The sequence below is a fragment of the Poecilia mexicana genome, unplaced genomic scaffold (genome assembly GCF_051168715.1).
Source record: "Poecilia mexicana isolate PSO_F unplaced genomic scaffold, ASM5116871v1 scaffold_11, whole genome shotgun sequence".
NCBI classification, from domain to species: Eukaryota; Metazoa; Chordata; class Actinopteri; order Cyprinodontiformes; family Poeciliidae; genus Poecilia; species Poecilia mexicana.
The window spans coordinates 12,902,110-12,930,017 of NW_028263380.1; the positions used below are offsets into that span (position 1 = coordinate 12,902,110).

A 27,908-nucleotide genomic window follows, 5' to 3' on the forward strand; every position below is an offset into this window, starting at 1 on the left:
TGAACTCCGCCGGTCTTTTTGTACGCAGCTCCTACGTCATCGCGTAAATGTCTTTCCGGTTCGAGTCAGCAGCCATCTTGTTTCCCTTTGCTAGCTAAATAAAATAAATAATACGCTGAGCCGGACTTCACTTCGAACGAACCCGTAAAAGAAAGTGAGTAAGAACCTGAGATAAATTTACGTGTGTACTGCTATCACGAAAGCTGTCTATGATGTTCGAAAGTGGGGGCAATTACTTGGCTTAATTTCATTTGCTGTTCTTGACCAATAGACGATTGTTTTGGAAGATGAACACAGGCGCCATTTCCCTCCCCGCTCTCTGAGGCGCTTATTGGTGGCCCGCTCAAAGGATCACGGGCGGTCATGAAACTGGTGTTCTGTGTGCGCCATTTTGGTTCTCGCAACAGGGATTAATGAACGCAGTGGCCAGCTCAAGGAGAGCTCGAATGGTGTCAGTTGCAGAACGAACTTAGCCTTAAAAACCTTGATTGGTGGAATCTAGTCCGAGGTTTGATTGGTCTGAAGGACAGATCCAAACGTTGTCTTTATTGGTTAGGCTGTTTCTTCCAAGCTTTGCAAACTTTCATATGGTGGCAGGAGTCGTTCGTAATTAGTGACTATAATCGCACAGTCGGCGAATAGATATTTGTGCAGTACAACCAATCAGTGAACATCTCCAGCAAGCTAACGTAAACTTCAGTAATATATTGTACAATATCACCTAAACTGACCACCAGAGGTTAACCACTAGCGGAAAAAGTACCCTGTAGTAGTTGGTGTTTAGCGTTTAAGTTGGCCAAGTTAAACACCGCACTTTGATTTGATATTTGTGGAATCAAACTGCGAGCGTAAAGAACCCCATGCTTACTACTCCTGTGTGCTTATTTAGCATTGTTCTCAGTGTCATTGATGCTAAAAATGTACACAGCATTCAGATAGTGTATCAAATTAAAGCATATTCGATATGCTTATACAATAGGCCTTGTTTTCTTCTTTTGGTCATCTTAAGTAGCATTTATTTTTAAAACTTATTTCTTAATTGATAAAAAAATGTGCACGTTTCATGCTAATGTGCCAAGTCAACAACCTTGATTTTGCTTTTACCTCTCATAATACATTGTTGCAGCTGGAGGAACAATGTAATATTTTGTCTCATAGTGTAAACTAGGATACAGTATTACATGAACAACGCCTTGACACAGTAAATATTTCTAAAACCCAACAGCTAGCATATCCATCCTTTAGGATATAACAAAGTTGAAGTACTAATACAAAAAACTGAAATCAGATTGTCAAAAAATTGTGTTGTGTGTGATATTTTCTGGTTATTTTTTACTGAACAAATTAGTTTACTTTTTTTACTGCTCTTTTATGTAGCAGTTTTATGCTGAATTTTGTGGATTTGATGAAAGTGACATTGCTGTGAATGTTCCCCATAGATCTAAAGAACTTGAGTTTCTATAGATTCCATTGGCATTGTTCAGAAAACCTTCTTCAGTCCTGCAGACTTTCCCACAAACTTATCTTACCTAGGAGCTGGTTTCCTATTTCTATTGTGCTTGTGAAGGAGTTCATACCCTTTGCACAACAAATGTCAGCTTATTTACTTGGGATTTCATGTACTAGACTCCAGAGAAAGACAGACTACTACATTGTTAAGCTTAGAGCATAAAAATGGAAGGGAAATAAAACATATTTTCATTCCTTTTTTTCTTCAAATAACTATTATGAACGGTGGCACCCATGCATATTCATCCCCCCCACCGCCTCCGAATCAAGTAAAACTACCTTTTGTTGCCATTACAGCTGCAAGTCTTGTGGGGTGTGTCGACATACCTGTCTGCAGCCTCTAGCGCGTTTTCTTTCAGGTTTTCTTTGTATTTAGTTTCATGCATCCTCACATCATCTCTGATTACCTCCTCTGTCCTTCTCGAGGAGAAGTATCCCCACTTTCCCCACAGCATTGTGCAGCCGCCACTGTGTTCCATAACAGAGATGGGGTATTCAGGACGTTAGTAAAATTCTGGTCTGATTTGACCAGAGTGCTTTCTCGCAGATGCTAGCTGTGTCAAAGTGCAAAGGTTATTTTTTTGTGCTTTTCTTTCAAAACTGGCTTTCTTCTTGCCACTTGTCCATAAAGTCCAGATTTGTGGACTGCATGATAAATAGTTGCTGTTGTGTTATCCCACAATATTTGAATGTACTAACTTCCTATATTGCTCACACTGGGAGTATTCCTTTAGTAGAGGAGATGCTAGTGATCACAGAGTAGTAGGGACAGTGTTTAATAGCAAATAAAGAGTAATTTGAAAACATTGTTATCCTAATTTTCAGCAATTTTATCACATTTAAATAGTTTTCCTCTAATTGTTTTACCATAAAAAGCATTTGAGCTTGTACTAAGTTTAAACTGCACATAGTGAGAGTATATTTTCTCATTAGGATACTTCTGAAAACAATTTGTGGCACATAAAATCATTAATTTTATTTTATTTTTTTGAAGGTTGTGGTTGTAACGTGACAAAATGATTACGTGTGCAAGCCACTGCCTATTTAATCCAAACACTCACTTTACATTTAAAATGACAGGAGGTATATCTCTTGATGCGAATAACCTTTGAGCAAATCAGCCTGCTAACCATTTGATTCTGCAGGTGGTTCTGTGTTTGTACGTTTGTGGTGAACGCATGGCTTGCCTCGACACCCTGAGGGTTCTGCGTGTTTATGAAACCTAACGTCTGGCTGGCACATGTTTATCTCTAAACAGAGTCAGCGAAAGCAAACACGGCCATGCTACGGGCAGAATGGGTCATGGGAAGGTTTCGTTGGTACGGTGACCTTGTTAGGTGTCATTACTGAGGCCTTTTGGGTAGCCCAAGCGCTCGGCTCAGCTGAAAAGCGCTGTAGCATGTCGTCCACGGTTGGGAGAGGTTGATCTTTATGCAGCTCCGATGCAATCATTAACCTGATGCCTGCAGTACCTGTTCCAGTCCCCGTGTTCCCTGCAAAAATAGAAAAGGGAACATTTAGCTTTGTGTCTCTTGAGTTTCTATCTTGTTCCCTCTCCCTCCCTCCACTTGCTCTACCCCTCCCATCCCATAGCAGCTCTCCTCTCTGTCCTTCTCCATCCTTCCGGTTCCCCTCCCCCCTAGGCTGTTCATTGATGGGACAGGTTAGCTTTTTAGCTTTCTTTTTTGTCTATCCTCACCTTTCTGTGCTTCACATTTCTGTCTGGATTTGCAGTTACTGCTTCCCAAAACTTTACTGTCTGACACCTCTCTCTCTCTCTCTCTCTCTCTCTCTCTCTCTCTCTCTCTCTCTCGTTAAGTTTACATATGACTTATCTCATTGGTAGTTTCAAAATTCATTATTAGTTATGCACATGAACAGGAATACCCTGCGTTGGTACATCAAAGTTAAGTCCTCTCCATAGAAAGTTTACACATCAAAGCAGTGATTGTTTAGCAAAAAGGGCATTGTGTGTGACATTGCTGATGTGGCTTTTCTGATGATGTTTTAATTGTGGAAGTTGCCGTGGGCAAAGGTTTTTGGGGTCAAAACAATAATGTCTTTGTTTACAGGGTTTCACCCGTATCTTTTGAGTCTTGTTTAACCACAAATAGAACGAGAATCATATTCTGCCTTATCCCCTCCTTCTCCCACAACTGCTGTCTAGTCAGCTGATTTAACTCCAGGACTTTTTGTGCAAAGCTCCTTAAATGATCGGTTTTAGAGAAAATCTTTTCCGTTGATAAAATTACTGTATGGGTCTTCATCCACGTAGACAAATATTCTTTTATATATTATCATCAGTGCATGTCATTACCACAAATAGACTGGTTTTAGGGTAAACGATTGCAGTATGTACCTGCGCCTCTGAGCAAGGATAAATGAGAAGGCAAGGACAAAATGTGCATTTGTGTGGATGTGCATGTGAGCCTGTGTACACGCATGAGACGGGGAGGCTGGTTTAGTATGCTTTTGTACTTTAAATCATGTGGATGCAACATGCGGCATCAGTTCTGGCATTTCTCTCGGCCAATGAGGGGCGAGCTCGGCCGCCTGCATCATCGTCGTGCCGACCTGTAACGTCGGACCGGAGGCGGGGCTGACGGAGACATTTAGTTTGACATTGTAAATAAGCAGAAAGCAGTTGTCAGAGAGCAGCCTGTGAAGCCTTTCTCATCCGACTAGCAGCTGGAGGGACGGAGACCGCCAGGGACAAGACGATGCCAAGGCAAGCGGCCACGACACACACCCTCACACACTCCCCGAGGAGTTTCCCGCAACTTTATTTGCTGTTTTCCACCGTCGCTCAGCTACACTCTCTCTTCCTCTTTTCTTTTCCCTGACCCCTATCCTGCAGCTCAAGGTAACTTAGAGCAGGAAGTTGGCTGTCAGTGAAAGGGGGTTGGGCAGAGAAAAGCAGTGGAGCGGGGGGGACGTGTCACAGCTGATGGGTGCATCTACCGACCAATAGCGTGTGAGCACCCGGCCCTCCCATTGGTCGATTTCACCAGATTGAGGTGGGAGCAGCGTTGGGGGCGGTGCTTGAGTGTCATGTAGCATGCTAGATTGATTACGCTTGAATGTTAAAGGGGAAGGAGGCTGGAGATTTTTGCCTGTGTGTCAGAAGTGCCGCTCTACTGTTTGCGTGCCGCCGCGGCGCTTTTCTGTTTTCTTTTCGTCCTTTTTCTGGACCGAACCGGTGGGGTCAGCTCAAAGACAAACTCATGGGTCACTGACCAAACTGAGGGAGAAAGGTTAAAAAGAACAAAGACAGAGGAAGAAGGGGGGCGGCGGGGGGGAGGAGATGGTCAGCAAGTTGAGGAGACTTGGTAAGAAGAGAATTAGAGATGTTTAGAAGGACCTTGGGGACCGCTGAAGGAGACAGAGCAATGTGTAAAAGAAAAGGGGGAGGGGGAGGAGACACAGAGGGGGTTCTTGCTCCTTACTCTGTGTCCGGGTTTAGAGCTTTTCAAAGCTGTCCCGTGGAGCCAGAGTGCCTTTTGTCTGCTGATACGATCAGGGAGCTGCAGGAAGTGGAGGAGCATGAGAGAGTTTTTCTGTCAGCCTCGCGCTCGGTGCTGCTCCCCTCAAGGAGACTTGAGCTGGGCTATCTGTTTCCATCTCTTCTGCTGCACTCCAACAGGCCAGGCTGTTCACCATGAAGGGCACGGGGGTAAGTCCTAGTCTTACAGGCTAACATGCTCACAGAGAGAGATCTGTCAGCTGAAGTTGCTTTAAGTTTCTCAGTAAATTCTTTATCTTAAGTGACTTTAGTCTGTCTCCATCACTCTGCAGGGAAGAGAGTGAGTCTGTCCTTTAGAGCTGTCCTCAGCCCCCCTCCCTCCCTCTCCTGATTTCCTAGATTAGTATTATGGTTCTCATCCATGCCCTTCACCTGTCACTTTGCTGCACCACTGATGGTTTTACTAAATTATCTCAGGTTGGAGTAATTTAAATCATTTTAATAAGTGAAATGTTGTCATCTTTGCGCGTCACTAGCTTTGACTTTGGGCCGCTGTGTACACAAACATGCACTCTGTGTCCTGATATTGACTGAACGGAAGAGTTGCTGCTGCCAAAATCAGACTTAGTGTTCAGATGGACTTCTCTGTCTTATTGGCGTTGATATTGAGGGTGCCCACTAAAGTGCTGCTTTGCTTTCTCACTCTGACCTTCTTGTTAACTTATTGCCAGACTGTGCTGCTGCCAGACTGTGCTGCTGCTGCAGCAGCAGCAGCAGCAGTTGAATCCAAAATTGAGTTGGATTCAACTCAATTTTGAGTTGAATCCAACTCAAAATTGGGAGAATTTCAGGATTATTTCCAATTTATACATCACATCTTTTATCTTGTATCAGATTTTGTTTTTATTAAACTAAAAAAAAAAGTGCATTGGATCATGCTGTTGCTTTTGTTTAATATTCGGGAGAAATTCCGATTTTTCAGAAAATCCTCCGATTCTGATCTGTTGCCAATTGATTGGCAAAACTCTACTCTAGCTGGACACCTCTCAGTGTTGTCACATTGTGAGAGGTCCCCAGGGGTGGAGGTGCAGCTGGTCACAGTGACCTCAGGACCCCCGGGCCCCCCTCCCCGACAGTGCTAGACACACAGATGGGACAGACTGTCAGCTTGTCAGCTTCAGGGGCGAAGCAGGCTAATAGTTTGATCTGATCCTTTCTGATGGAGTCTTCGGAGGATGCGTCTTCTCTCACTCGCCTCCGACTCTGTCTTGCCTCCTCTTGTGCTCTTGGATTCAAAGTTCCCCATTGGTGCCTTTGACAAAACGGAGTCCTGTCGGGGTGGGGGGTGGGGGGCCGTGAGAGATTGAGAGAGGCAGACTAAAAATAACTCTTAAGTTGGAGCCCTTATTGCCAAAACCCAGGGTTGGCTGCGGTCTGAATAAGATTTGAATATTGTTTGTAGCCCTACACTAAACTATAGGCCTACAGAGTGCAGAAAAATCCAAACAAACCTCATTAACGAAACGTTAAGATGGCCACGGCCGCTGCAACCTTACAGCACTCTTTTGCCCTTGCCCTGTCCATGTGTACACCATCACTAAAGACGGCGTGTGGGTTTGTTGCATGGAGGTACGTTAAGCCCTGCCTTCAATGCCAGAGACCAGGCCTAGCGATTGGATGAAGGTCACTGGAATGTGAGACGGACTCCAGCGGTATCTCTGTCTGCAAGCGAGCGGTAGACATGTGGAGAAAGATGAGAAGAAGAAGAAGTGAAATTCACAGAGAAACGCCAAACGCAGCTAATGCGTGCGGTATGCTATGTTTTCATTAAGCTTCTTAGAAAGTGGAAAGCCTGAACCGCTGGGGTCACTAAGCTACTGCAGCGAAAGTTGGAAAACCTATCCTCCCGCCCCCCCCCCTTTCTCCATTTCATCTCCCTTTTCTCCCTCCTCCCTCTCTGGTTTCTCTCGCTCCTCTGGTGAATGACCTTGGGAGATCACTGACTAGCACTTCCTGGAGTTCGCATGAAGCAGAACCAAGGGCAAAGTTTGCAGGGCCGTTCGGTCAGCTAGTTTGATCAGAAGAGGTCGAATGGATCAGGTTGATGGACATTGAACGTGTTCATCATTAATACCCTAACTCTTCTTTTTTTTTTTTTGTATAATCAACAAACATTTGCACCAGTATACGAGTCGTTAATCTGTAATTCCTGCCTGGAAACTTCTTGTTTTTGTTTTTTCTGTTTTTTTCTGACCAGGTAGATTATTTACCCTGCTGGTTGTACCTATGCCAGTTTTCTTTTGTGTGCTGTTTGTGGTGGTGGTTGTCGGGGGAGGGGGGGAGGGGAAGAGGGTGCATAAGTGGAAGTGCTTTGATAGTTCATAGTTTGCATGCTCAACCCTCCTTTATTCAGGGCTATGCTTCAAAATAAATGTCAGCTTGACACTCGATATTTACACTGTGCTTCATTCATCAGAGTAAAGCTGTCTTATAAAACATTAGGTTGTTTCTCAGCTAAACTGCAACATAAAACACAGTTGTATTTGTTTCTGCTTAGCAAGTTAGCTAGTTAAAGCTTCATCTTTTCGTAAACCTGCTTCGTCTTCATCGGTTTGTTAGGATTTAACCTCTTGGTCAAGACGTGCCAGCAGAGCTGTAATCCCACAGGAGGCGGCGTCACATTAGAGAGAAAATGTCTTTCATGTGATTTAATCATTTACAGTGAAATGGGCAGCGCTCTGTTATTGTGGCGGCTTTATATTTACTCTTTGATTACTTGCGTTTGACCACCTTACTTTCCAAGAAGAGAAACCGTCCAGAGCTTCAGTGAGTTTTCCTTTGAGAGAATCTAAACGTATCAGAAATGCACCAATCAGTTGGAGAACGGGGATTTTCCTTGACCAGCCAGACTGGTCAAAAACTAAAATGTACCAACAGAATTTGCTCTTTGAATGCATCATCCAAACTATTTTGAATTTAATCATTTATAACAAGTTGGAGTTTAGTAGCAGTTTAGATATGTTTTGCTGCATAAATGTGAATTGTTTAGTAATTGCTTTATTTTCAAATCTGCTACCTCTGTCATAGAACACCAAACATTTTTTTTAAAAATTGTATGGAGTTTAGTCTTTGGGAAGCAAATAATCTGAATCAATCAAAATTAGAATGGACAAGTCGTAACCAAGAAAATAGAAAGCCGATGCTACATATACTTTTAAAAAAGAAGGCCTCTGCTTTTCAGTGTCGGGTTTTATGGTGTTAAAATCATCAGATATTTATCACATTCTGACATAATTTAATTCTACCTTTAGAGCTTCAAAACCACAGACTGCTGATTTTACCTTTTCATTGTATGTTAAGTAAAGACTAAGTGTATATGGAGGCCTCCTAGTTGTTTGTCGTCATGCCGCAAGAAGTGAAATGCAGAAATTTCTACATCACAGAAAATACACAGTCAATTTATCTGCTTCAAAATGATGAAATGTAGCAGAACTTCATGTTTTCTCTGCCCAACCAAAAGTCTTGTGAGGTTTATTCGACTGGGCTTAAAGTTTCATTTAAAACATTGAGATGTCAGGTTTGAAGTGAGTCGACAACTTTCCCATGAGCTGTCTCTTAAAGGGAAGTTCCAGAAAGCGAGAGTAAAAAGAGAAACGAGGTTGCGGAGGGATGCAGGTACTGGGGCTGGAAGACCAACGTTGGCGCTGATTCAGCTGCTGCAAGCAGAGCAGCATTGACTTTCTCTGAGAGGATGGAGGAGGGCGATCAGGTGAAAGAAAATAAGACGGAGGAAGCGAGGAACACTTAGCCGCGGGTCGAGGCGCGCCAGAGAAGAAATGGGAGTAGAGATCTGGAAGACACAAGGGAGGAAGATCAAGTTGCTGCGTCGGACAAAGTTTGCAACGGGACAAACGTTTTGCACTCAAAAACTCAGGAAAGCTCTGCTTTTCAGGAAACCAAACAGTCATTTTTCCTCTCCCTGTGACCTGCAGAAGGACAACAGCACTGCAGGGAAGAGTTCAGCGTTTTCTGTCCTAATATAGCATACGGTAGCAGCCTAGAACAAAGCAGTGCAGATGTTCCGGTGCAGTGGAATAATGGCGGCGCGTCTGGAGGGAGAAGTTTAAAATAAGTTAAATGTGCTGAAAAATTTCTCTACGGGTGATTTTCTGTGGCAATATAAGGGGATGAGTGACTGTGATTAATGAGCTTTGTCATTTCTGTAATACAAGCTTCCATCCAAGTAATACTGGAGTCATCAATCAATCGACAGAAGATTGCTTTATAGACTCTGTGATTGGCAGATCAGATACTAGTAAAATTAAAATAGTTTTTTCTTCTGATTCATTAAAAAGCTCTTGTAAACTTGTAATTACGATCCTATGGTTAAATATTGCAACGATGATATCGGTTCTTGTACTTTATCATCCTCAGCATTTTGAAAATGCTCATGGGGAAAAACACACAGGGGGAAGGAATTGAACCCGGGACAGCTGTGTCAAGAACTATTGCCTCCATATATGGTGCGCCTGCACCACCACTGAGCCACAAAACCCCTATACACATTTTCACTTAAATGTGTTTAGAGTTCTTAAGAAATGGAACCACTGCTTCAGACATTCGAGAAACCGGAAATCTGTATGTGCAATGAAAATTTAAATCGATTCACCTCTACTTTGGGGGAAACCCCCCCCCAAAAAAACACCTTAAATTTAATTGCTGGAAAGAAATATTTTCTTTTCCTGTAGCTGTTTGCATCAACCTCCGACCTATTTGTAACTACTGATGTATGACACACTGGCTCCCATGTGAAATTTCCATTGATGCAAAGCATTTGAAAATCATGTTAATAATCGTTTACTGCAGGAAGAATGCACTAACTAGAAAAGCTAAATGCTAAAAGGGCATGTTGATACTTTGCTCCGCTCCTCTTTCTCTCACGTTTTAGCCTGCCTCTCGTCACACTTGCCTTCTCCTCTCTTCTCGCATGTTGACTTGACTTTGCCCTCCTGCTGCTGTGGTTAGTGTGTGGTTGTTTATTTACATTGAAGGTTATAGAGTTGGAAAAAGGTCGGGGGAGGGCGCTTCTTGGTGCTTTTTAGTTCATGTTCTACTCTTGAAGTTTTTAAAAGAGAACTTTAGAGGATCTGCAGATTAAAGAGGACAGAAAAGCCAACTGGGAAGACGTGCGTTTAGTGGCGCGGCGTTATGATGGTTGGCAGCCTGATGGCCGTCTTTAAGGTTAAACAAATAGCCTAATTATTGTTCCTTATCAGGCTACCAGCTGGAGAAAGCCACACAAGCTGACAGACTGTACATGTGCAGAAACACAAGAATGTGTTGTTTACCAATGTAATCACCATATCGAGTGCTGCTACCGGCGGCGCAAAGAACCTTTGGAGGTCAGTCCGTTCACCTGTTGTGAGCGTGATCGCAAAATAAAACTACAATTCCCATTAGTCACCCTTGTCCCGCGGAATGCTGGGATTGTTCTGGAGACTGCGGGTCTTCAATCAACCTTGAAATGCAACTGGACACTAGAGCGTCAGCGAGGGAAGAGGAGACACTGTCAAGGTCAATCACTAGCCTGGCTTGCATAGCTTCAAGCGGCCCGATTGATTTATATAAACCCTCCCCCCCTCACCCGCCGTTCTGTCGTATTGATTTAGGCTACTGTCTGTTGAAAAACTGAATGACAGAGCAGGATGCAGCAATGCTTCTTCTGTATTATTCAGCAACCTGTACGACTGCCAGAGAGACTCATCTCTCCTGTCAGAAATCAACCAGCTGAAGGGCCCACGTTTTCAATCAGTGGCATATTAGTGTAAAATATTTACAGCTGCTCTTAGGTAAGCATGAAGAAAGAAGCTGATGCAGAACTCGGGTCACTGAGTGTTTGAAAGGGTGGATTTTGTATCGTATCCTGTTTGCTGGACCAGGAATAGAGTCACTCATGTTTGTTGGCCAGCAATAAAAATGTAGCGAGCCTATGTTAGGCCAAATGTAGTAAGTGCATTGAGACTGTTGTGCTTTTACTAGCAAAGAGGATTTTTGCAAGTTAATTTTGAATAAGTTGAGGTCCGGTGCAGCGTCTTGTGAAGGGCTGAAGTAAGTTGTAATCTGCTGTATTCACTAGGGAACATACTAATTTCCTTAAATAACTATATTTTTTTTATAATTAGGCAACTAATTAGTCAAAGCAGACCAGTGAAGAGCGCAGACATTCAGCTAAATGTTAACTTTGCAAAACAAGATTTTTTGTGATGTCTCAAATACATCCCACATTTTGTATCGGATTTCATAAAGTGCCATTTCGGATTTGTACGTTTCTTCATTCATTTCTTTCTCCATATTTTTTTTGTCAATAGAATAAATTATTTTCTGCTGAATCCGGTGTTCTGTATAAGTCAAGTACATGTTACATAATCCTCTACTTGTTCATAAGAAAGTTTACATTTAACAGGTTTCGACTTGAAAATGGGAGCTTCGGGGGTAAAAACCCGCCATCAGTCTTGCTGCATGAGGGCGTTGATGTAGCTTAACCAGGGTGTGAAAGTACACGACTTCTTCTGAAAAACATCAGCTTAAGTTATAATTAACTATTAATTTACCTTGTATAGCCATTGAATTGATGTATTTTCTGTAATTTATGTCTCTAATTCAACATATTAAATTTAACTTGCTGATGCTTCCAAAATCTAAGCTGGCCACTGAAGCAGTTGGGGGCAGCAGACGGCGCTCTTGTTTCTTTTTGCAAGAAGTGAGAATAAAAAAAACGTCTTCAAACGTCAAAAGGCTCTCGTGTTTAAGACTTGTTGATCTTTGATGGTTTAAATATGTCTGCTTTACCTTATCTCCATCTGCATAGATCTATCTGTCAAAAAACCCAAAATGAATAAAATTTTAAAATGGTAATGCTAATAAAAATGCCTTGTAGTAAATATCACGATCTCTCTGCTTTGGTAGATTGCTGATGTATTGTAATCCTTCACGATCTAATATCGTTGTATCCCCCGCGCCTAGCGCAGGCTTCCCTTTGTTGCGTCACATCCCCCTGTCTTTCCCGATTTGTCCCGCTTTCTGTCTCATTTGACCCACAACGCTGCTTGCGCAGCATTTCATCTGTGGCCCTGTCTGTCTCTCACCTCCCTTAGTTAAAGCTGCTGCTGGCACTTTGTCTTTAATGCTGGATTAATACTGAACTTGACAGGACGCCTTTTCTCCCCTGTAGACTCTAAAGCACCTCTAAATGCCTCCATAATCGTCTCTTCATTTCCATGATTTCTCCCCCTGAGCCGAGTCTTTTCATAAAGTTAAAGAGAAAAGGGAGAGTGTCTCTGATCAACGCGCACTAAGCTCTACAAGCTCAGACAGGCAGGCCAGTATTCCCAAACCAGATTCCTGGCATGCCATAGTAACCTGCTGGATCCTCTTTCAAACTGGCCGACCCGTTTTCAAGACTTTCTTTCTGCGGGAGGCTGAATCATGAATTTCTCCTCTCTGGATTTGTTTAAATTGCTCCTTTTTGTCACGAAGAGGTTTTTCTATCCCCCCAAACGCTCTTACATCAGAGGTTTAGCGTCATCCCTGCTGCTGAGGTCACAAGCTGCATTTAATTGCACATGAAATGTTCGTGTTTGTTGAGGAGCTTCAGTTGAGTGGCGAAGTTGAAAGAGCCATTGACAGTCTGGGAGCGCGCAGCTGCTCTGCTTGTGTTTTTATTTTTTCTTTATCATTTATCATGTCACCATCTTAAAACCACAAGAATAGGAGCCTGTTGCGGCTCTCTTTTGATTTCAATGTGTTGTAATTACAGGTTGTGATAAGATATGATGTGTTGACAAAGTCTGAGAGCTCTTGGCAGCTCAATCCTGGTTTGGACTGGCATGTCTTGTGTCCTTTATCTGTCGTCACCATTTGTTTTTCTCATATTGTTAGCGTTTCTTGACCTCAATGGTGATTTGACTCAAATCAGTCTCCTCTTCCCTCTACGCAGCCGATTAGAAGATGTCGGGAGATGCGTTTGGAGCTGGACCCTGCGATGCTCAGCAGACCCTGCAGTCCTTTTGGCCTCGAGTCATGGAGGAGATCAGGAACTTGACCATAGTACGCTGAAGCTGCTTACAGACTTACACATCTTATGTCGTCGACTGCTTCTGCAATGCGTAATAACCAAGTAATTTGGTTTTTCTCCAGAAGGATTTCCGTGTGCAGGAGCTTCCCCTGGCTCGAATCAAGAAAATCATGAAGCTGGATGAGGATGTCAAGGTAACGGGAGAAGCTAAGTGATGAGCTCTTTGGAGGAAATAACTATAATTTGCAGGAGTTTGTTACAGTTACTGGACTTTGAAGGGATTTAGTGAAACTATAATATATGTTGTGTAAATGCTATTATAACCCTTTTGAAAACATAGCATTAAGTACCTAAGTAAAGTTTATTTATGTAGCACTTTTCACAGATGGAGACAAACAGCTATGCAACAACACGAAGAATAAAACAGAATTAAATGTTTTTATTCATTTGTTTTTCTAGACACACAAAATACATTCATTAAACTATGCCACCAATTCATTAAATGTGAAATATCCTGTGTATTTCATTTATATGATCTGCCAAACCATCCAGCTTCGACACTTTTTACCATTAGGACAGATTCTTCATGAGCTTAAAAAGCCTCCAAGAGTATATGGGATCATAACAGATAGATTGCACTTTTAACAAATTGTTTTTGAATGAGATAAAATGTGATACTAAATCATCTTTAGGGTTAACCAATCCACTCAAAACTATGAACAACTGGACCAAACAACCCTCAGGGGTCTCTATGGGTGTGTAGGTTACTAGAGAAGAACAAATATTAAAGGACAGTTTCTCTGCTTGCATTGCTACCACAGATAGAAACATAAATATGATTTGGTAGATTTCCATCTGATGGGTTTGTCACATCATAATCTCCCATAACCAAGACACTACAGATGCACCAGTTATTGTTATCCAAAACTTTCTTCATTTTATTATGCAAAGAAGGAATCCTCATAAATTCAAGAAAGCTACAGACAACCCTGACCATCCCCTACATGAGACTGTTTTGAGAAAAGAGAGTATCTTCAGTCAGAGGCTTCCTCAGATTCACTGTAATACAGACTGCTGCAAGAGATCATTCCTGCCAACAGCCATCACCATCTTCAATAACTCTTTGAAGAATCTAAATTAATGAGCTACAACATCGTTTAATTTCCCTTTGGGATTAATAATTGAATTGAATTTTAATCAATCTGCCAGAAATAAAAATGAGTTCTTTTTAGTAAAATTACATTTTCTTCCTCTGTTAATCAAATCCATAAAACTTCCACAAACTTGATGAACCACAACGGCACTGGAAAAGCTTGATCATTAAACCCATTGCTGCCTATTCTTCTGTATAAGTAGTCATGGGTGTTATTTTTTCCCCCCCAGTTGTGACCATCAGGTGTTAAAGGTTTTGAACTGACCTGCTGTGCTGCAGCGCTCTCGCTATGCATTCCTCTAAAAGCAAAAGACTGTCCAAAATAATCAAATATAATCAAATTACAATCCTTTAAAATCAAAATATTGCGATTTTTAAAGGGCTGCATGAATCCAGTATCTGAAAAGACAATATATTCCAAGTGCAAAACATTAACTCTCTTCATACCAGTGATATTTTTGGCTAGCTAAATGAACCTTAATCGACCACACCTAATGGAGACTTCAGAGGCTGGAGCTCACAGAGAATGGTGAAGACGTTTTGTTACGACAAAGAAAGTAAAGAGACAGATGTGCGTAATCATGTTCAGTACCCTCATTGCAATTTTCAGCAATGCTATGGCTAGTATTTATTTTCCTAATATGGTGCAGCCCTACTGACAACTCATCCATTGACAGCTGGAGGTAGACACAGCCTCCCATGACCCTGCAAGGATTAAGCGGATATAGAAGATGGATGGATGAATTAAAGTCTCTAGAAACAAAGCGGTATAAAAAAGACAAACTTCATTAAGTGGGTAAAAAAGTTTTTACAGTCCTCTAATCTCGATGCCATTGCCTCGTTCCTCGGATCTGCTTAGGTCATCTCTAACTTTATTGGCTATGGCGGACATATCGGATTTCCTGACATCTTCAGTTGTGTTCAGCCGTGACTCGTGAAAGTGAGATTGTTTTGCTCCCGTAACAAAAAGTTTGGTCTCCTTGTAGAAAGCTTGGAAAACATGCGTGTGCTTTCAATGTGCCGTGTCAAGAGTGGCGTCCTATCCTCTTAGTGAAGCAGGAGCTTAAAGCAGTAAAGAGATCAGCAGATCACTAACATATCTGGGAGAGACCCTTCTGTCTGCTCTGACACAGCAGCTTTTATTGCATTTATGCAGCGCGTGTGATTAATATAGCGCATGATCTACATTAAGGTTATATGTGAATGTCCATTAGTTTGATTTTACTGACTTACTCAAATGAAATGCATGCTTTTAATAAGAAGCAATCTGTTAGAAAATATCTCTCGGCTTTAATGGGAGTACATAGATGTCCTCTTTTAGTATGTCGAAGTAGCGTTCCATCTCTGCGCATTTGGTGTTTCCTCCTTAACTCGGGGTTATTCATGTTACTGTGTGCAGGCATGTTTAATCAGGTGTGACACTGTCCTCTCTACAGATGATCAGCGCCGAAGCTCCAGTCCTGTTTGCCAAAGCCGCTCAGATCTTTATCACGGAGCTCACCCTGAGAGCGTGGATCCACACCGAGGACAACAAGAGGCGCACACTACAGGTCAGACGCACATTGAGTGGCGTGACATCTGCTTTCCTGTTTTCACTTCCTCTTCCTCTTGATAACCAGAGCTTTGAAAGTTTTAGTCCCAGGAACAAATTTAACCCTTTGACTACTTCTTAATTAATGTTTTTACCTTTTCTTTTTTTTTTAAATAAATGATTATTGTTTGAAGATATTTTCTGTTTGTCGCCTTCCGTTCACTTGGTTCCTTTATGTCGCCATTGAAAGCTCCTTACCGATCTCCGCTTAAAGATTATCTCTGTTAAGTTCTTTCATCCTCCATTGAAATAAAGAGTGTGGAGGTGGTAACTCGTTGTTTCTGATCTGCTTCATGAAAACTTTAGAACATGAATGAATACATGTTCTAATTAATTTCCCTTTCCCTTATATCGGAACATATTAAAAGAATAAACTTTTTATAAAAAAGTGACGTCTAAGTGAACCGTCTAAAGTCTAGAGATTCAGCAGCTGATTCCCTTCCACTGGTCCATTGCATAAATCCCAATAAAACACGTTTAAAGTTGTGGTTGTTATCAAAACCTTTTGATCTTTTTCAAGTGGGTCAACGTCTTTGTTTTCATAAATCTGCAGAGTTTACATTTAATTAAACCCCCAAACAACAACAAAATCTTATCTACTGTGTCAATAGGCCTATTATGACCATTTTTACTGGACAATAAATTATTGTGATAAACGATAATATTGCTTCTTTAGAGACCATTTTCAAGTAATATATTGATAACAGGACAATAATACAAGTTTGGCTTCTCAAAGACTATTAAACGTTAGTTTTGTAAAGAACATTTAACATTGGAACTGGAAGATATTGTAAATATCCAAAATAAAACAGAACAACCAAAACCATGAAGAAAATGGATTACGAAGTCTCTGTAAACAAAGTTGCCCATATTAATCAGCAGAATGGGAATTGTCGAGCTCTTTTTAATTTATCATGCGATTAATTGCCCTATTGCGACAGACTTGCATGTCAATACAATTTTACAATGAATATGAGGCATTAGCTGGGTCGTACTCATGAATCCGTTATTGTACTTTGACTTAACTGAGGGAAAAGAAGCAACATCCTCCATTTACTCACGCATATGCAGATTCCTGGTGTGCGGAGAGGCCACGCCAACTGGGTCACCATAACAACACTCATCAATAGAGCAAGTGTAGATGTGACCTGATGTTACCAGATATTAATCAAGGTACTATAAATAGCCTGCATTACAAGGAAGGCCACAATGGGGGGGGGGGGTCCTGACAGCCAATATCCTGTGGAAAATTCCACAGAGATAACACACCGCTGTGGATGTAGGAAAGGGTACAGAAGCCGAGCATGTGCCCGGGAGGAAAATGTCATTCCTGTTCTTTCCCACTTATCTCGGACACATTTTTGGCAGGGCTGTTATAGTGACTGGCTGGCCTTTATTCACTAAAAGTCGAACGTTCATCTCACTGATGTAGGCTAGCAGTAGTTATACATTTGTTCTCGGATGCTACAGTTACAACCAACACTTACTAATTGAAGCTTTAATAAACTTTTTTCTTAAGTTTTATTAATTATTAATATATATAAATAAAATAATTTGTATTTAAACTCATATTCGCACTACTTTTACCTCAGTTTTTAAAGCAAACGACTGTTTCACTGCTGCTGAAAACTGCATTGTTATTTTGGGAGTGATGCACTCAGACCATGAGGTATGTTTATATATAGGAGATGCATATATAGATTTAGGATAATTACACTGGACCTTCTGTGTTTCTTGTTTTGCAGAGGAACGACATTGCTATGGCGATAACAAAGTTCGACCAGTTTGACTTCCTGATTGACATCGTGCCCCGGGATGACCTGAAGCCCCCTAAACGGCAGGTAGGAACACACACCCTGCTGTCACCCAGTCACAGGAAAAACCGAGAGGTTTTTAACAAAACATTACACGTTCAGGTGTCACACAGCAGTGTGCGCTTTTAAGGATTTTTTATTTATCTATAAATGAGGGATTTACCTCACACTGCTAAAGAAAAACACGCACGTTTTAGAAGCAAATGTAGAAGGATTTTAAAAATGTCAACTTGTATTTTAGATTTTCCAACAAAAAAAAAAAAAAACACAGCAAGTTACTTTTTATGTTGTGGATCATTTTGCACCAATTCCTGCTGCAGCCAATTAATTTCCCTTTCCCTTATATCAGAACATATTAAAATAATAAACATGCCTTTTTATAAAAAAGTGACATCTAAGTACACCGTCTAAAGACTAGAGATTCAGCAGCTAATTTCCAATCTGCCAATACAGATTTTAACAGTTTCTGCTTTGTCTTTAAGAACTATAGTATTTGAAGATATAACTACATTTGAAAACAATTTGCCATAAGTTGTCAATATTTCTACGTACAGGAGAGATCACACTGTGTAATAGAGCTGTAGTTTATGTTAGGCAGGCGTCTCCTGGCCGGATGTTACGTTGCAGACTGAACTTAATGCACTTGGAAAATATTTGTCGGCAATTACTGAATTCTAACCGGTTCTTTACAGTATTGATATCACAATATATTATGAAGACGTGCTGCCGAATATTTCCAAATTCAACATCCACCTACTGACAGTTTCACGTTCTCTTGTAGCCTGAATGAACCGCGAACATTTCTCAACATGGCATATGAAATATGCAATTTCTTAAGTGTTACAGCTTTTCTGCTTTCTTCGACTTAATTTTAAAACCAAAAGTAGACCACACGATTTTTATTCAGCTAGAACTTAGTTTCTGATGTGGAGTGGAGGGGTATTTCTCAAAAGATAGCAAAGGAATGTAAAGCAATTGTAAATTTAGAAAAATAAAATCAGTTATTTATATTTTAATATATATATATAAAGCAATTCTCAGATCATTTTTACTGGAGATTTTTATTACATTACAGTAGCTTCTGACTGACTTTTCCTCTGGTATTCTGGACAACATATCTTTGAAGAGCTTTAAGTGCTACTCCAAAAATTTTCATTTCCATTCTGACAAAAGATTAGTTAAAAGATCCCTGGAGCATGATTAATTTAGAGCTTAGCTCTGAGTCTTCTTTCCTCTGAAGCAACTTCCTCACTGAAGAGTGTTCTTTTCACGTGGTTTCTCTTAACTTTTGTGCGTTCACCAGTGGAGAGAGAAAGATCCGATGTTGTTTTTTACACCAGCTAGTCGCCTGTGAGGCCCGGTAAAGAAAAGCGTGGAAATGTGGTGCGCATGTCATTTCCTTCCTGCTTTTTTTATTTAGCTGACTGAAGCTATGACGGCAACACAACAAGATCTCAATTGTGTCAAATGTGTTTGCCTATGCAATCAAGCATAAACCGGCTCCACCTGCTGCTTACACATTCAGGTTTTCACATCTAGACGAGCCAGTCGCTGGAGTGGCCATCTCTGTCGGCACCGCGGCGCTGTAAACATCCTTGACTGGAAGCTGGACTTTTGACAGCGAGGGCTTTCAGTCGGATGTTTGCAGCTTCTTACTGCCACAAACGGCCAGCGCCAACTCCAGAAATAAAACTAATTCATGCTCCTGAGTGGTTCATAGTGCTGTTGACTATTTGCAAAACAGTCTGCTTGCTCCCAGGATCATTTCAGTGTCTGTAACAGGATCTAAAGACATATATGCATGCAATGCGGGAGCAGGCAAATGATGTCTGTATGTCAGGCTAGTGCGCCAGATGGAAAAGTGAGATATTTAAATTTGTTGTCGAGTGGACTGTCTCCAGGCTTGTAAACATCCTACACTCTCAGCTGTGTTGTCATGGAGCTGGGAGAGGGGTGTTTACACTTCTGGGGGTGGAGGAACATCGTCCTGACGAAGCCCTGCTCATTACTCACTTATGAAACAGGGCGGCATGGGTCACTTTTTATTAATTATTAAAAACTAATAACGGTTTCAAGCAGCATGCGGGCGAGGCGCTAATCTGCTGAACAAACTGAATGCAAACAAACTCTGATGTTACCGGAAGAGGGCAGAGAGGGTGGATGGCTGCTGACATTATTCAGTAGTTATGTTAATCATCCTACAAGTAATATAATAAAATGGATTATATTCATCAAGTAAAGTCTCCAAACTGCCGAAGTATTACCACCCAGTGTGAAGCCTGCAGATTACGTTACTCTTCCCCAGCCACATCCCATCAGTTATTTATCAGCCCTGCTCCACTCTAGCATTACACTTGCAAAAATAATTCATGGAGATGTAGTGGACTGATTCAATACGTGTCTGTGTGTGTCTGTCTGTGTGTGTGACACTTGCAGGAGGAGATGCGTCAGTCAGTAGCTCCTGCAGAGCCGGTGCAGTACTACTTCACCTTGGCCCAGCAGCCCGGAGCCGTGCAGGTGCAAGGCACGCAGCAGGGTCAGCAGGCCGGAGCGCAGACCGCCACCACCATCCAGCCTGGACAGATCATAATCACACAGCCGCAGCAAGGACAGGTACAGTCAAGGCCACGACTGAAGAGCTTTGTGCATCACACACACATTGATCCGTGTATAAGAGAACCATCCAACAGTGTGTCAGTGGGTGTCTGAAACTATGTACAGTTCAGACTTTGGTGCAATTTATTGGTATTACTACAGCATGATGGTAAAAGTGGCAGAGGAATTATTTTTGCAAATAAAAATCTGAGAAGTGTGGTGCGGTCCATCTTCATCCTCTTGAGTCAGTCCTTTGTAGGACAGCCTTTAATTCACCTTTACAGCTACTAGTTTTATCAGGCATCTCACCCGGCCTTGCACAACTGGAGATTGAACTGCTGTCCCACTTTTCATTGCTAAATGTCTCAAGGTCAGTCAGATTGCATGTGAATGCATCTTTTTAAGCCTCTCTAAATATTCCCAGTTTGATTAGACTTTGACTGGGCCATTCTAACTCTAGAATACACTTTGATCTGAACCAGTTTATTGTATCTCTGGCTGTTTTTTTATGGCTCTGCTAGAAGGTGAACCTTTGCCCCAATCTAGTCGTTTCCTGCCTCTAACGGATCTTCCTCCAGAACTGAACTCCATGTGCTGTCGTATATCGTCCCATCAACTCTGTTCGCCTTCCCTGTCTCTGCTGAACACCAGTATCACTAAAGCATGATACTGCCACCACCATGTTTCACAGAGGAAATGGTGTGTCAAGGGTCACCATCACTTGCAGCAAACTCAAAACAAGACTGAGCTTTACTCAGTTCAACTCAGTAACACTTTATTAATTCTATAGGGAATTTAATTCCTCATTATCTGAAACTCTTTCTGCCAACACAACTAATAGTTGTTGACACTGGGTTTTATTTAAGGGTATCAGACTAAAAGGGGAGGCTGATAAAATGATGCAGGTGTGAAAGTTCAAACGCTTTGAATAGTCTTACGAGGCACTGTAAATGTCAAAAAAATGTAGCTGGTTCTTACTTTAGATATTTTGACACTGAACAGCAGAAACGTGTGCGACCTTTCTCTAAAGTCCTCCACAGAAAACCCTCCATCCTTACGCTGCCTAAAAGCCTGCACAGTTGGTGAATAATAAGCCCGGTCTTGGGTCACATCAGGCAGATGTTTTTTTGCTATTTTATATTTTAACCAGGTGCTTCGTGTTAATAAGTTCTTCATACTTGGGTAATGTAGAAAATCAACTCGGAGGCTTCAAAAACCGTAACTCGGTTTGTTTTTTTTCTCCAAACTGAGAACAATACACACTCAGTCTCTCACAGGCCATTGGCAAACATTCACTCCTCTGGCTCATATTGCCCCCGTCACCCGACACACAACAGTTTACCAGTCACTCAGTTGTTTCTCTGTCATTCCCTGACACTTTTTCTGCCTGGTACCTCTTTCTCTCCAGTTTGGTCGCTGCATTTTATGTCGCGTTGCTGCTTCACGCTGCTTCAGCAGACTGCCATTAGCTGAGCTGTCATACAAGTTTAGGCCTTGTGTGATTCACAGTCCTGCTCCTGCTGCAGTCCCTGGTCACACTTTGATCTCGCTCGACGTAAACTCAGTCGATGGCTGATTTAGCGGGAATTGCATTAGCAGATAACACAAAGGTCTTTCTTTTACAAAAGAAAAGGTCATCTGTGAAGCATCAATGAAAGGATTTTTTTTTTTAGTGCTCAATTTGTTTTAACTGTTATTCCTTTTGAAAGCAAATATCTTTTAGAGATGCACCACTCAGAATTTTGTTGTGCAGTTTTCATAAAACTTTGGCCTACTACTTTTAGGTGCTTGAGATATTTTGAAGGAAATTGATGTAAGAAAGTAAAAAACTCTATTTAAATAGTTTTTCTAGCCACCGTGTGAGAGAGCAATCACAGTAACATGTTTACGACCATTAAGACAAAGTAATTTATGTTGTTTATATTTGAAACTTTATCATCTTACATTAGCATATGTCATGTTTAGCACAACTTTGTTTTATGCTCTAGTAAATGTTGACTCTGACCTTTAATTCTGAGATTTCCTAAACGATGCAAACATCTCCAAATCCATCTGGTAAATTTTAAAAACTCAAAAAGGATAAAACGGCAACTTTGCCGCTCTGGTGGAGGTCTGACTGATATCCTGTATACTGGAGGTGTACTGGTTTCAGAAGCTCGTCTGAACCTCCTTTTGCCAGAATAGTTTGCTCTCTCAATCAATCACTTTAAAGGCAGCCCTAAATCAGCAACCAGAGGTGAATTTGTCCAACTATCCACTGTAATTCAGCATATTTGGTGTTTTTAGCAGGAAAAAAAAGAAATATTTTAGACCTGGTATAGGAAGGAAGTATGAGCTTGTAAAAATAATAAACTTCTAACTTTAGTCTTGCTCAAACTCCATTGATCTTTTTTTTTCAAATTTCAAATCATTTGAGCTGCTTTCTTGCTTCCCTTGGCTTACTTTGTATTCATATTTTTATTTTTTTTATTTTTTTTTGCCATTTGCTTTTTTCGTTTCTAGAAACATAACCTAAAACACGCCTTAAATGTTGTTTATTTTTTGGCTCGGGGCTTTTATTTCCATTCTGAAACCTTAAACTTTCTGTGCATACACGCGCCAACCCACGCTTTCGTTTTGTGCGTTGAGTTGCTGCAGTCGCTGCCCCTCTCACTGTGTGTCTTTCTCTCATTTTCTCATTCTGTTCTGTCGGCCATCAGATGTTGCAAGGTGCCACCATGCAGCAGTTACAGCAAGTGCAGGTGCAATCACAAGGCACACCCATCACGGTAAACACACATGCTTTCATATGTGCAATTATCACACTTTTGGAGACCACTTCTCGAAACCGCCGCCCACAAACGGCCCCTGCTAGGCCGACTGAGGCCTGTAGGAGTGAGCTGAGCGCAGGATGAGCTCAGCCTCTGCGACAGACGCAGAAAGATAGCACTTCAAAACCTCAGATGTCACTTCATTTTCCTCCCTCTTTTGCTTGATTTCTTCTTTGTTTTATTGTATCTTAAAATTTTTAGTGGTTCGCTGCGAGCAGTTCATAAACGTGTTTGGTTTTTGTTTCTCTTTCCGTTTGCTCCTCTTCCCCTCCACAAGAGCGCGCCCGTCGCCATGCAGGTGGGTGAAGGCCAGCAGGTGCAGATCGTTCAAGCTGCCACAGCCCAGGGTCAAGCTCAGACGGCTCAAGCGCAAGGCCAAACCATGCAGGTCATGCAGCAGATCATCACCAACACAGGAGAGATCCAGCAAATCCCGGTAAGAAGCTGCACCGACTCCGAAAAAGGGACGGCGAGATAATGAAGTGTAGCTGAATTTCACAGCTGGACGTGAAGCACTCTGAATTGTCCAGAGCAGGAAAATGGCTGTGTCCTTCCTGTCTGAATGACCTCTGTTCTGAGCCAAAGTCTGTCTCCCTCTTGTGGCTGTTCCATGCAGGTGCAGCTAAATACAGGCCAACTACAGTACATCCGTCTAGCACAGCCCGTCTCTGGAGCCCAGGTGGTGCAGGGACAGATTCAAACTCTGGCAAACACGCAGCAGGTAACGAGTTCAGTAAAAAATAGCTTCATGGTTACGTGGCACGTCTTATTAATTTGGGGCCTTTACTGACCATTCCTGTTCTTTAGCAGGTGGTATAATGTTGAAAAAATAACTTTTGTAAATGTTTCATGAAATAGGTGCACAAGTTTGAATTTAGTTGGCTTTCAAATTCACATAGGGTCAAATATTTGCGTGAATAAAATATGCATGAGAACTTGTAGTCTAAACCCAGATATAGTTGGTTAGTTTAACTCTACTTTTTCTGACCAGAAGAAAAAATGGATATCTAGCAAGAAATAAGCACAGAACGTGTACATGGCTGCATTACTGTTTATTGAATATCCATCCTAAAGACACAATTGCATCAATAAAAGCACAAAATCAATAACCTTCAATGCCGATGATGTGTTTTGTAAACCCATTACTGGAACTGTACACATCAAAGATGTGATTGAAGTGAATCTTACTGCGTATTTATTAGTTATTCTGTGACGTTTTCAGATCACGCAGACTGAGGTGCAGCAAGGACAACAGCAATTCAACCAGTTCACTGATGGACAGGTAATAAATCCATTAAATCAATTAACGTTTCAATCACCCCTCAGCCGAGAGTGGAGGCTAAAACCAGACGGAAGTTGAGTTTTGTGGATACAGTAGGCGTTGGTAGAGGATTTGATTTAATTTTAAGTTGGAGCGTCTAGATGGGCGCAGACAGTTCTTCCTCTATAAAGTAAGCACTTTTTTAAAACATTGATTTAAACTGAGACGATTACCTTTATTCTTGCTTTGCCACTCACTGATCATTTGATTTTGAGTTACCAAGAGATAAACACACTCATTTACTAAATGCAAGGTTGTATAACTGGAATAGGTTAGATGTTAAACAGCATTAAAATTAACTTTATGTAATCACTGGCCACAAATTGTGATTTTGAGAAAATCTTTGTCAGAATAAGGTTTGCAGATTTTAACTGAGATTTTAAAGTTCGGATGGTGTAAAATTGTGAAACAGGCTTTTTTACCTTTTATGATTTGTAGAGACGAGTATTTTGAACTTGTATAGAGTTTCTCCAAAATTAGAGAGTAGTTAAACGCAAAGTTGTTGGAGTTCTTTTTGGCAGCAGATTTCGACCAAAAGCGGGTTGGGTACGATGCAGTGAATCAGACAAAAAGATGCACAATCATCCGAGATGCATCTGGGCAGCTCTTAACCCTCCGCCTCGTTCCCTTTCACAGCAGCTGTATCAGATACAACAGGTGACGATGCCGGCGGGACAGGAACTGACCCAGCCCATGTTCATCCAGTCCACCAACCAGACGGCCGACACGCAGGTCACGCAGGTCAGCACCGACTGAGTCCAACCCGGAGCCTTTCTCTGCAACGCTCCCCAGCCTGTCTGATGCCGGCATACGTCATCAACTTCAACCAGAGACGCTCTGATATGATATTTGGAAGAACCGCAGATTTGAAATGAGGGACCGGGGGAATTTGCAACAAAGCTTTTCTAATAAATTTAGTTCATCGGATTGAAAACTAAAGGGACGCTGTTAGACTCCTATCAAAAATGGCATTTTATTCAGACTTTGAGCAATTCTTCTTTTTGTTCTTTTGTCTCTGACATCATATTGAAAAAGAAAAAAAAAATTAAACCGAAGGCCTGATTTATTCTGGACTTTCTGGACTGCAAGAATTGTTTGATGTAAATTTGGTCACCTGTGTCAGCCCACAGTGGACCTTCAAGGCCAGAAGCTGATTTGATGCACTTAGTTTACAAGAGCCATGCTGTCATTGTAAAACGGGGGGAAAAAAGTGACTGTGACGTATAAGTAGTGTAAACAAAAACACATACATGTTGGCGGTATGTGTGCAGGGAAACCAAGCAGCAGCCTCGGTTTCTTTCCATCATAACATATCTGAATTTTAAAGAAACAGGAAAGTTTTGCTGCCTTTTCACTTTCACCTGGAAGTTAACTGGGGGGGGAAAAAATCTCTGTATTTGTAACATATTTTTGGCTAGACATGTCCCTTCACTCTGTTTTTTCAAGTAGTTGGATGAATTGAAGCCATATACCTCAGATAAGGTTTAATTATTTACTCTGTTGGTTTTGTCCCCCACATTGATGATGAAGCATTGCTTTATTTTGTAAGGGCTTCAAACTGTGTAGGCTAGTTGTGTGTGTGTGTGTGTGTGTGTGTGTGTGTGTGTGTGTGTGTGTGTGTGTGTTTTGAGCATCCACACTCATCGTTGCTCTTCCAGACTTTCTCCTTCTGGTAGAGCAGAGAACCTCCACTCTGCCTTTTTATGCATTTTCACCCAGTCCACTCCCACCAGGAGCTCTTCCCTCTTTCGTCTTGTTGCCCTGCTTGATGTCTCATGTACAGACAGATGACTCCATCTGGAGCAAATAAAACTTTTTCAGTGTTTGCCCTCATAACTTTCCCATTATCATTTTTTTTTGTACAGTATAAATAATGTTTTTATCCTTGTTGTTTTTGCATGTAGTTTAAATTGCCAGCATGGCATGCAATAGCTCGGTACCGTTTTATTTTTGATGTTAATTTTTGTAAAACAATTCTGTTTGTGAAATAAACTATTGAAAAACATCTGAGTACTGATTTTTGTTATCACTTTTTTTTTTTAGGTAAGTTTAGCATCTTGCTAGCACGTGGGGGGGGGGGGCAAAAGACAGCGAGACATTTCAGTACAGTAGAACAGGATTAAAACCAAACCAGGCGCCCAGGTCGACCCATCGAATCACCAGATCCTAGACTATACAGGCACATCTCTGTAAAGAAGAATATTATTGAAATGTTAATTTATTTAAAAAGATGCATCAAGTGTTTTATGGCTGTGGCTTAATGTTAAATTGAGTAGCTATTAAAGGACCAACATTTAAAAAAAAAAAAAAAAAAAAGTTCAACAGAACAACTACATCAGGACCCCGTTATGCTGCATTCAATAATGAAGAAGACTTGACAGGATTGCAGCTGTAATTTAAATCCAAAGGTCATTGCAGAGAAAGTTGGCTTCGTCTGAGCACATAATGTAATTGGAAAGTTGAGTGGAAGGCAAAGTTATCAGAAAAAAGTGCAACCTCGAAAGGAATGCAAAGGAAACCCGGGCTCGTCGTCTCCAACGCGACCCTGCGAGAAGAATGGTCGTTTGTGAAAAGGGAACAAATATTACGCAAGTATATACAGATGACTGAGCAACAGTCCCGTCTTTTCTCTCCTCTGCTCGGGATAGTGATGTTTTCTGTTTTGCGACTGGAGCAGTTTTTGTTTGAAGCTCTGGCTGCAGCTGCAGCCCACATTATGTGAATCTCCACCCAAAAACAACAACCCCTGAACAGGCTTCTCTTCTCAAAATCACAAGGTTCGCTAATCCCAGTTGTTCATGTTTTTGGGTTTTCCTCTTTTTCTTTTTTTTTTTTGCACTCAACTTTTCAGCTCTCTGAACAGCAATGACCTCTTAAACTTGTACCTTCTTTTTGGAGCATATCAGTGCTGGACAAATGCACAACATAACATATATATTTCTTTAAATTGATGTTTCTGTAATATTCAGATTTTCTAAAAATAAATAAATAAATGGGATTCAGTTATCTGTATGCTATAATCAACACAAAATCTCCATTGCTGCCACTATGGTAATTTGACATTGATCGCTGGCACTTAAGTAAATTCAGTTGTTTCGTTACATTAAACTGTCTGTTGTTTTCCCAAGTGACCATTAGAGGGCAGCACTGATCCAACAACCTACAAACACTGCGTGCAAACATTCTCTGCTACACATTTCTTCACTTCTTCCTAAACACACAAGCTGTTTTTATTGAGCACGTTGTTGAAGGAACATTACTGTATCTGCTCACGTTCCCCAAAACCAATCCAGCCTATATGAACAGCACTAATCTTATTACCAGAGTAGGTGAAAAGTTTGATGTGGCACAATAGAGTCACGGGTTATTATTCTGCAGGCTGCTTAGCTTTTCTGAGATCAGATTGCATTGCATTCTTTATTTGACCTAAATCTTAAAAGGAAGAGGTAATTATGATCTGACAGGAAATTAGGCAGGCAGAGATGAAGGAGGCTCATAATGCTCTACTTTGCTCATTTAAATGTGTCGTTGTCAGCATGGGCTCAGTGCTGAAACCAAAGTTTAAAAAGCATCGCAAG

At 41.3% G+C, this 27,908-nt stretch overlaps 1 protein-coding gene across 9 annotated transcripts; it reads left to right on the forward strand.

The window, feature by feature from the left end:
* The first annotated feature begins 46 nt into the window (after positions 1-46).
* nfyc (nuclear transcription factor Y, gamma) lies at positions 47-26,335 on the forward strand. 9 transcript variants are annotated; one of them, XM_015002273.2, is made up of 11 exons: positions 47-154; positions 12,969-13,078; positions 13,169-13,240; positions 15,636-15,749; positions 17,536-17,631; positions 20,041-20,217; positions 22,899-22,967; positions 23,287-23,445; positions 23,626-23,730; positions 24,232-24,291; positions 24,967-26,335. In XM_015002273.2, exons 2-11 carry the CDS (start codon positions 12,980-12,982, stop codon positions 25,084-25,086), a joined length of 1,071 nt encoding a protein of 356 aa, XP_014857759.2. In that variant the 5' UTR covers positions 47-154; positions 12,969-12,979; the 3' UTR covers positions 25,087-26,335. The 9 variants fall into 9 exon arrangements, with proteins under 9 accessions (XP_014857759.2, XP_014857762.2, XP_087866357.1 ...); XM_015002276.2 differs by having other exon boundaries at positions 13,172-13,240; XM_088010231.1 differs by lacking the exon at positions 47-154 and adding an exon at positions 4,106-4,237 and having other exon boundaries at positions 24,970-26,335.
* The last annotated feature ends 1,573 nt before the right edge of the window (positions 26,336-27,908 follow it).

Excerpts from the sequence above, each read along its gene's own strand:
- nfyc (XM_015002273.2), top strand. The coding sequence starts at position 12,980 with ATGTCGGGAGATGCGTTTGGAGCTGGACCCTGCGATGCTCAGCAGACC. Across the intron at positions 13,079-13,168 it reads AGATCAGGAACTTGACCATA|AAGGATTTCCGTGTGCAGGA; the intron begins GTACGCTGAAGC and ends GTTTTTCTCCAG. Across the intron at positions 23,446-23,625 it reads GAGAGATCCAGCAAATCCCG|GTGCAGCTAAATACAGGCCA; the intron begins GTAAGAAGCTGC and ends TGTTCCATGCAG.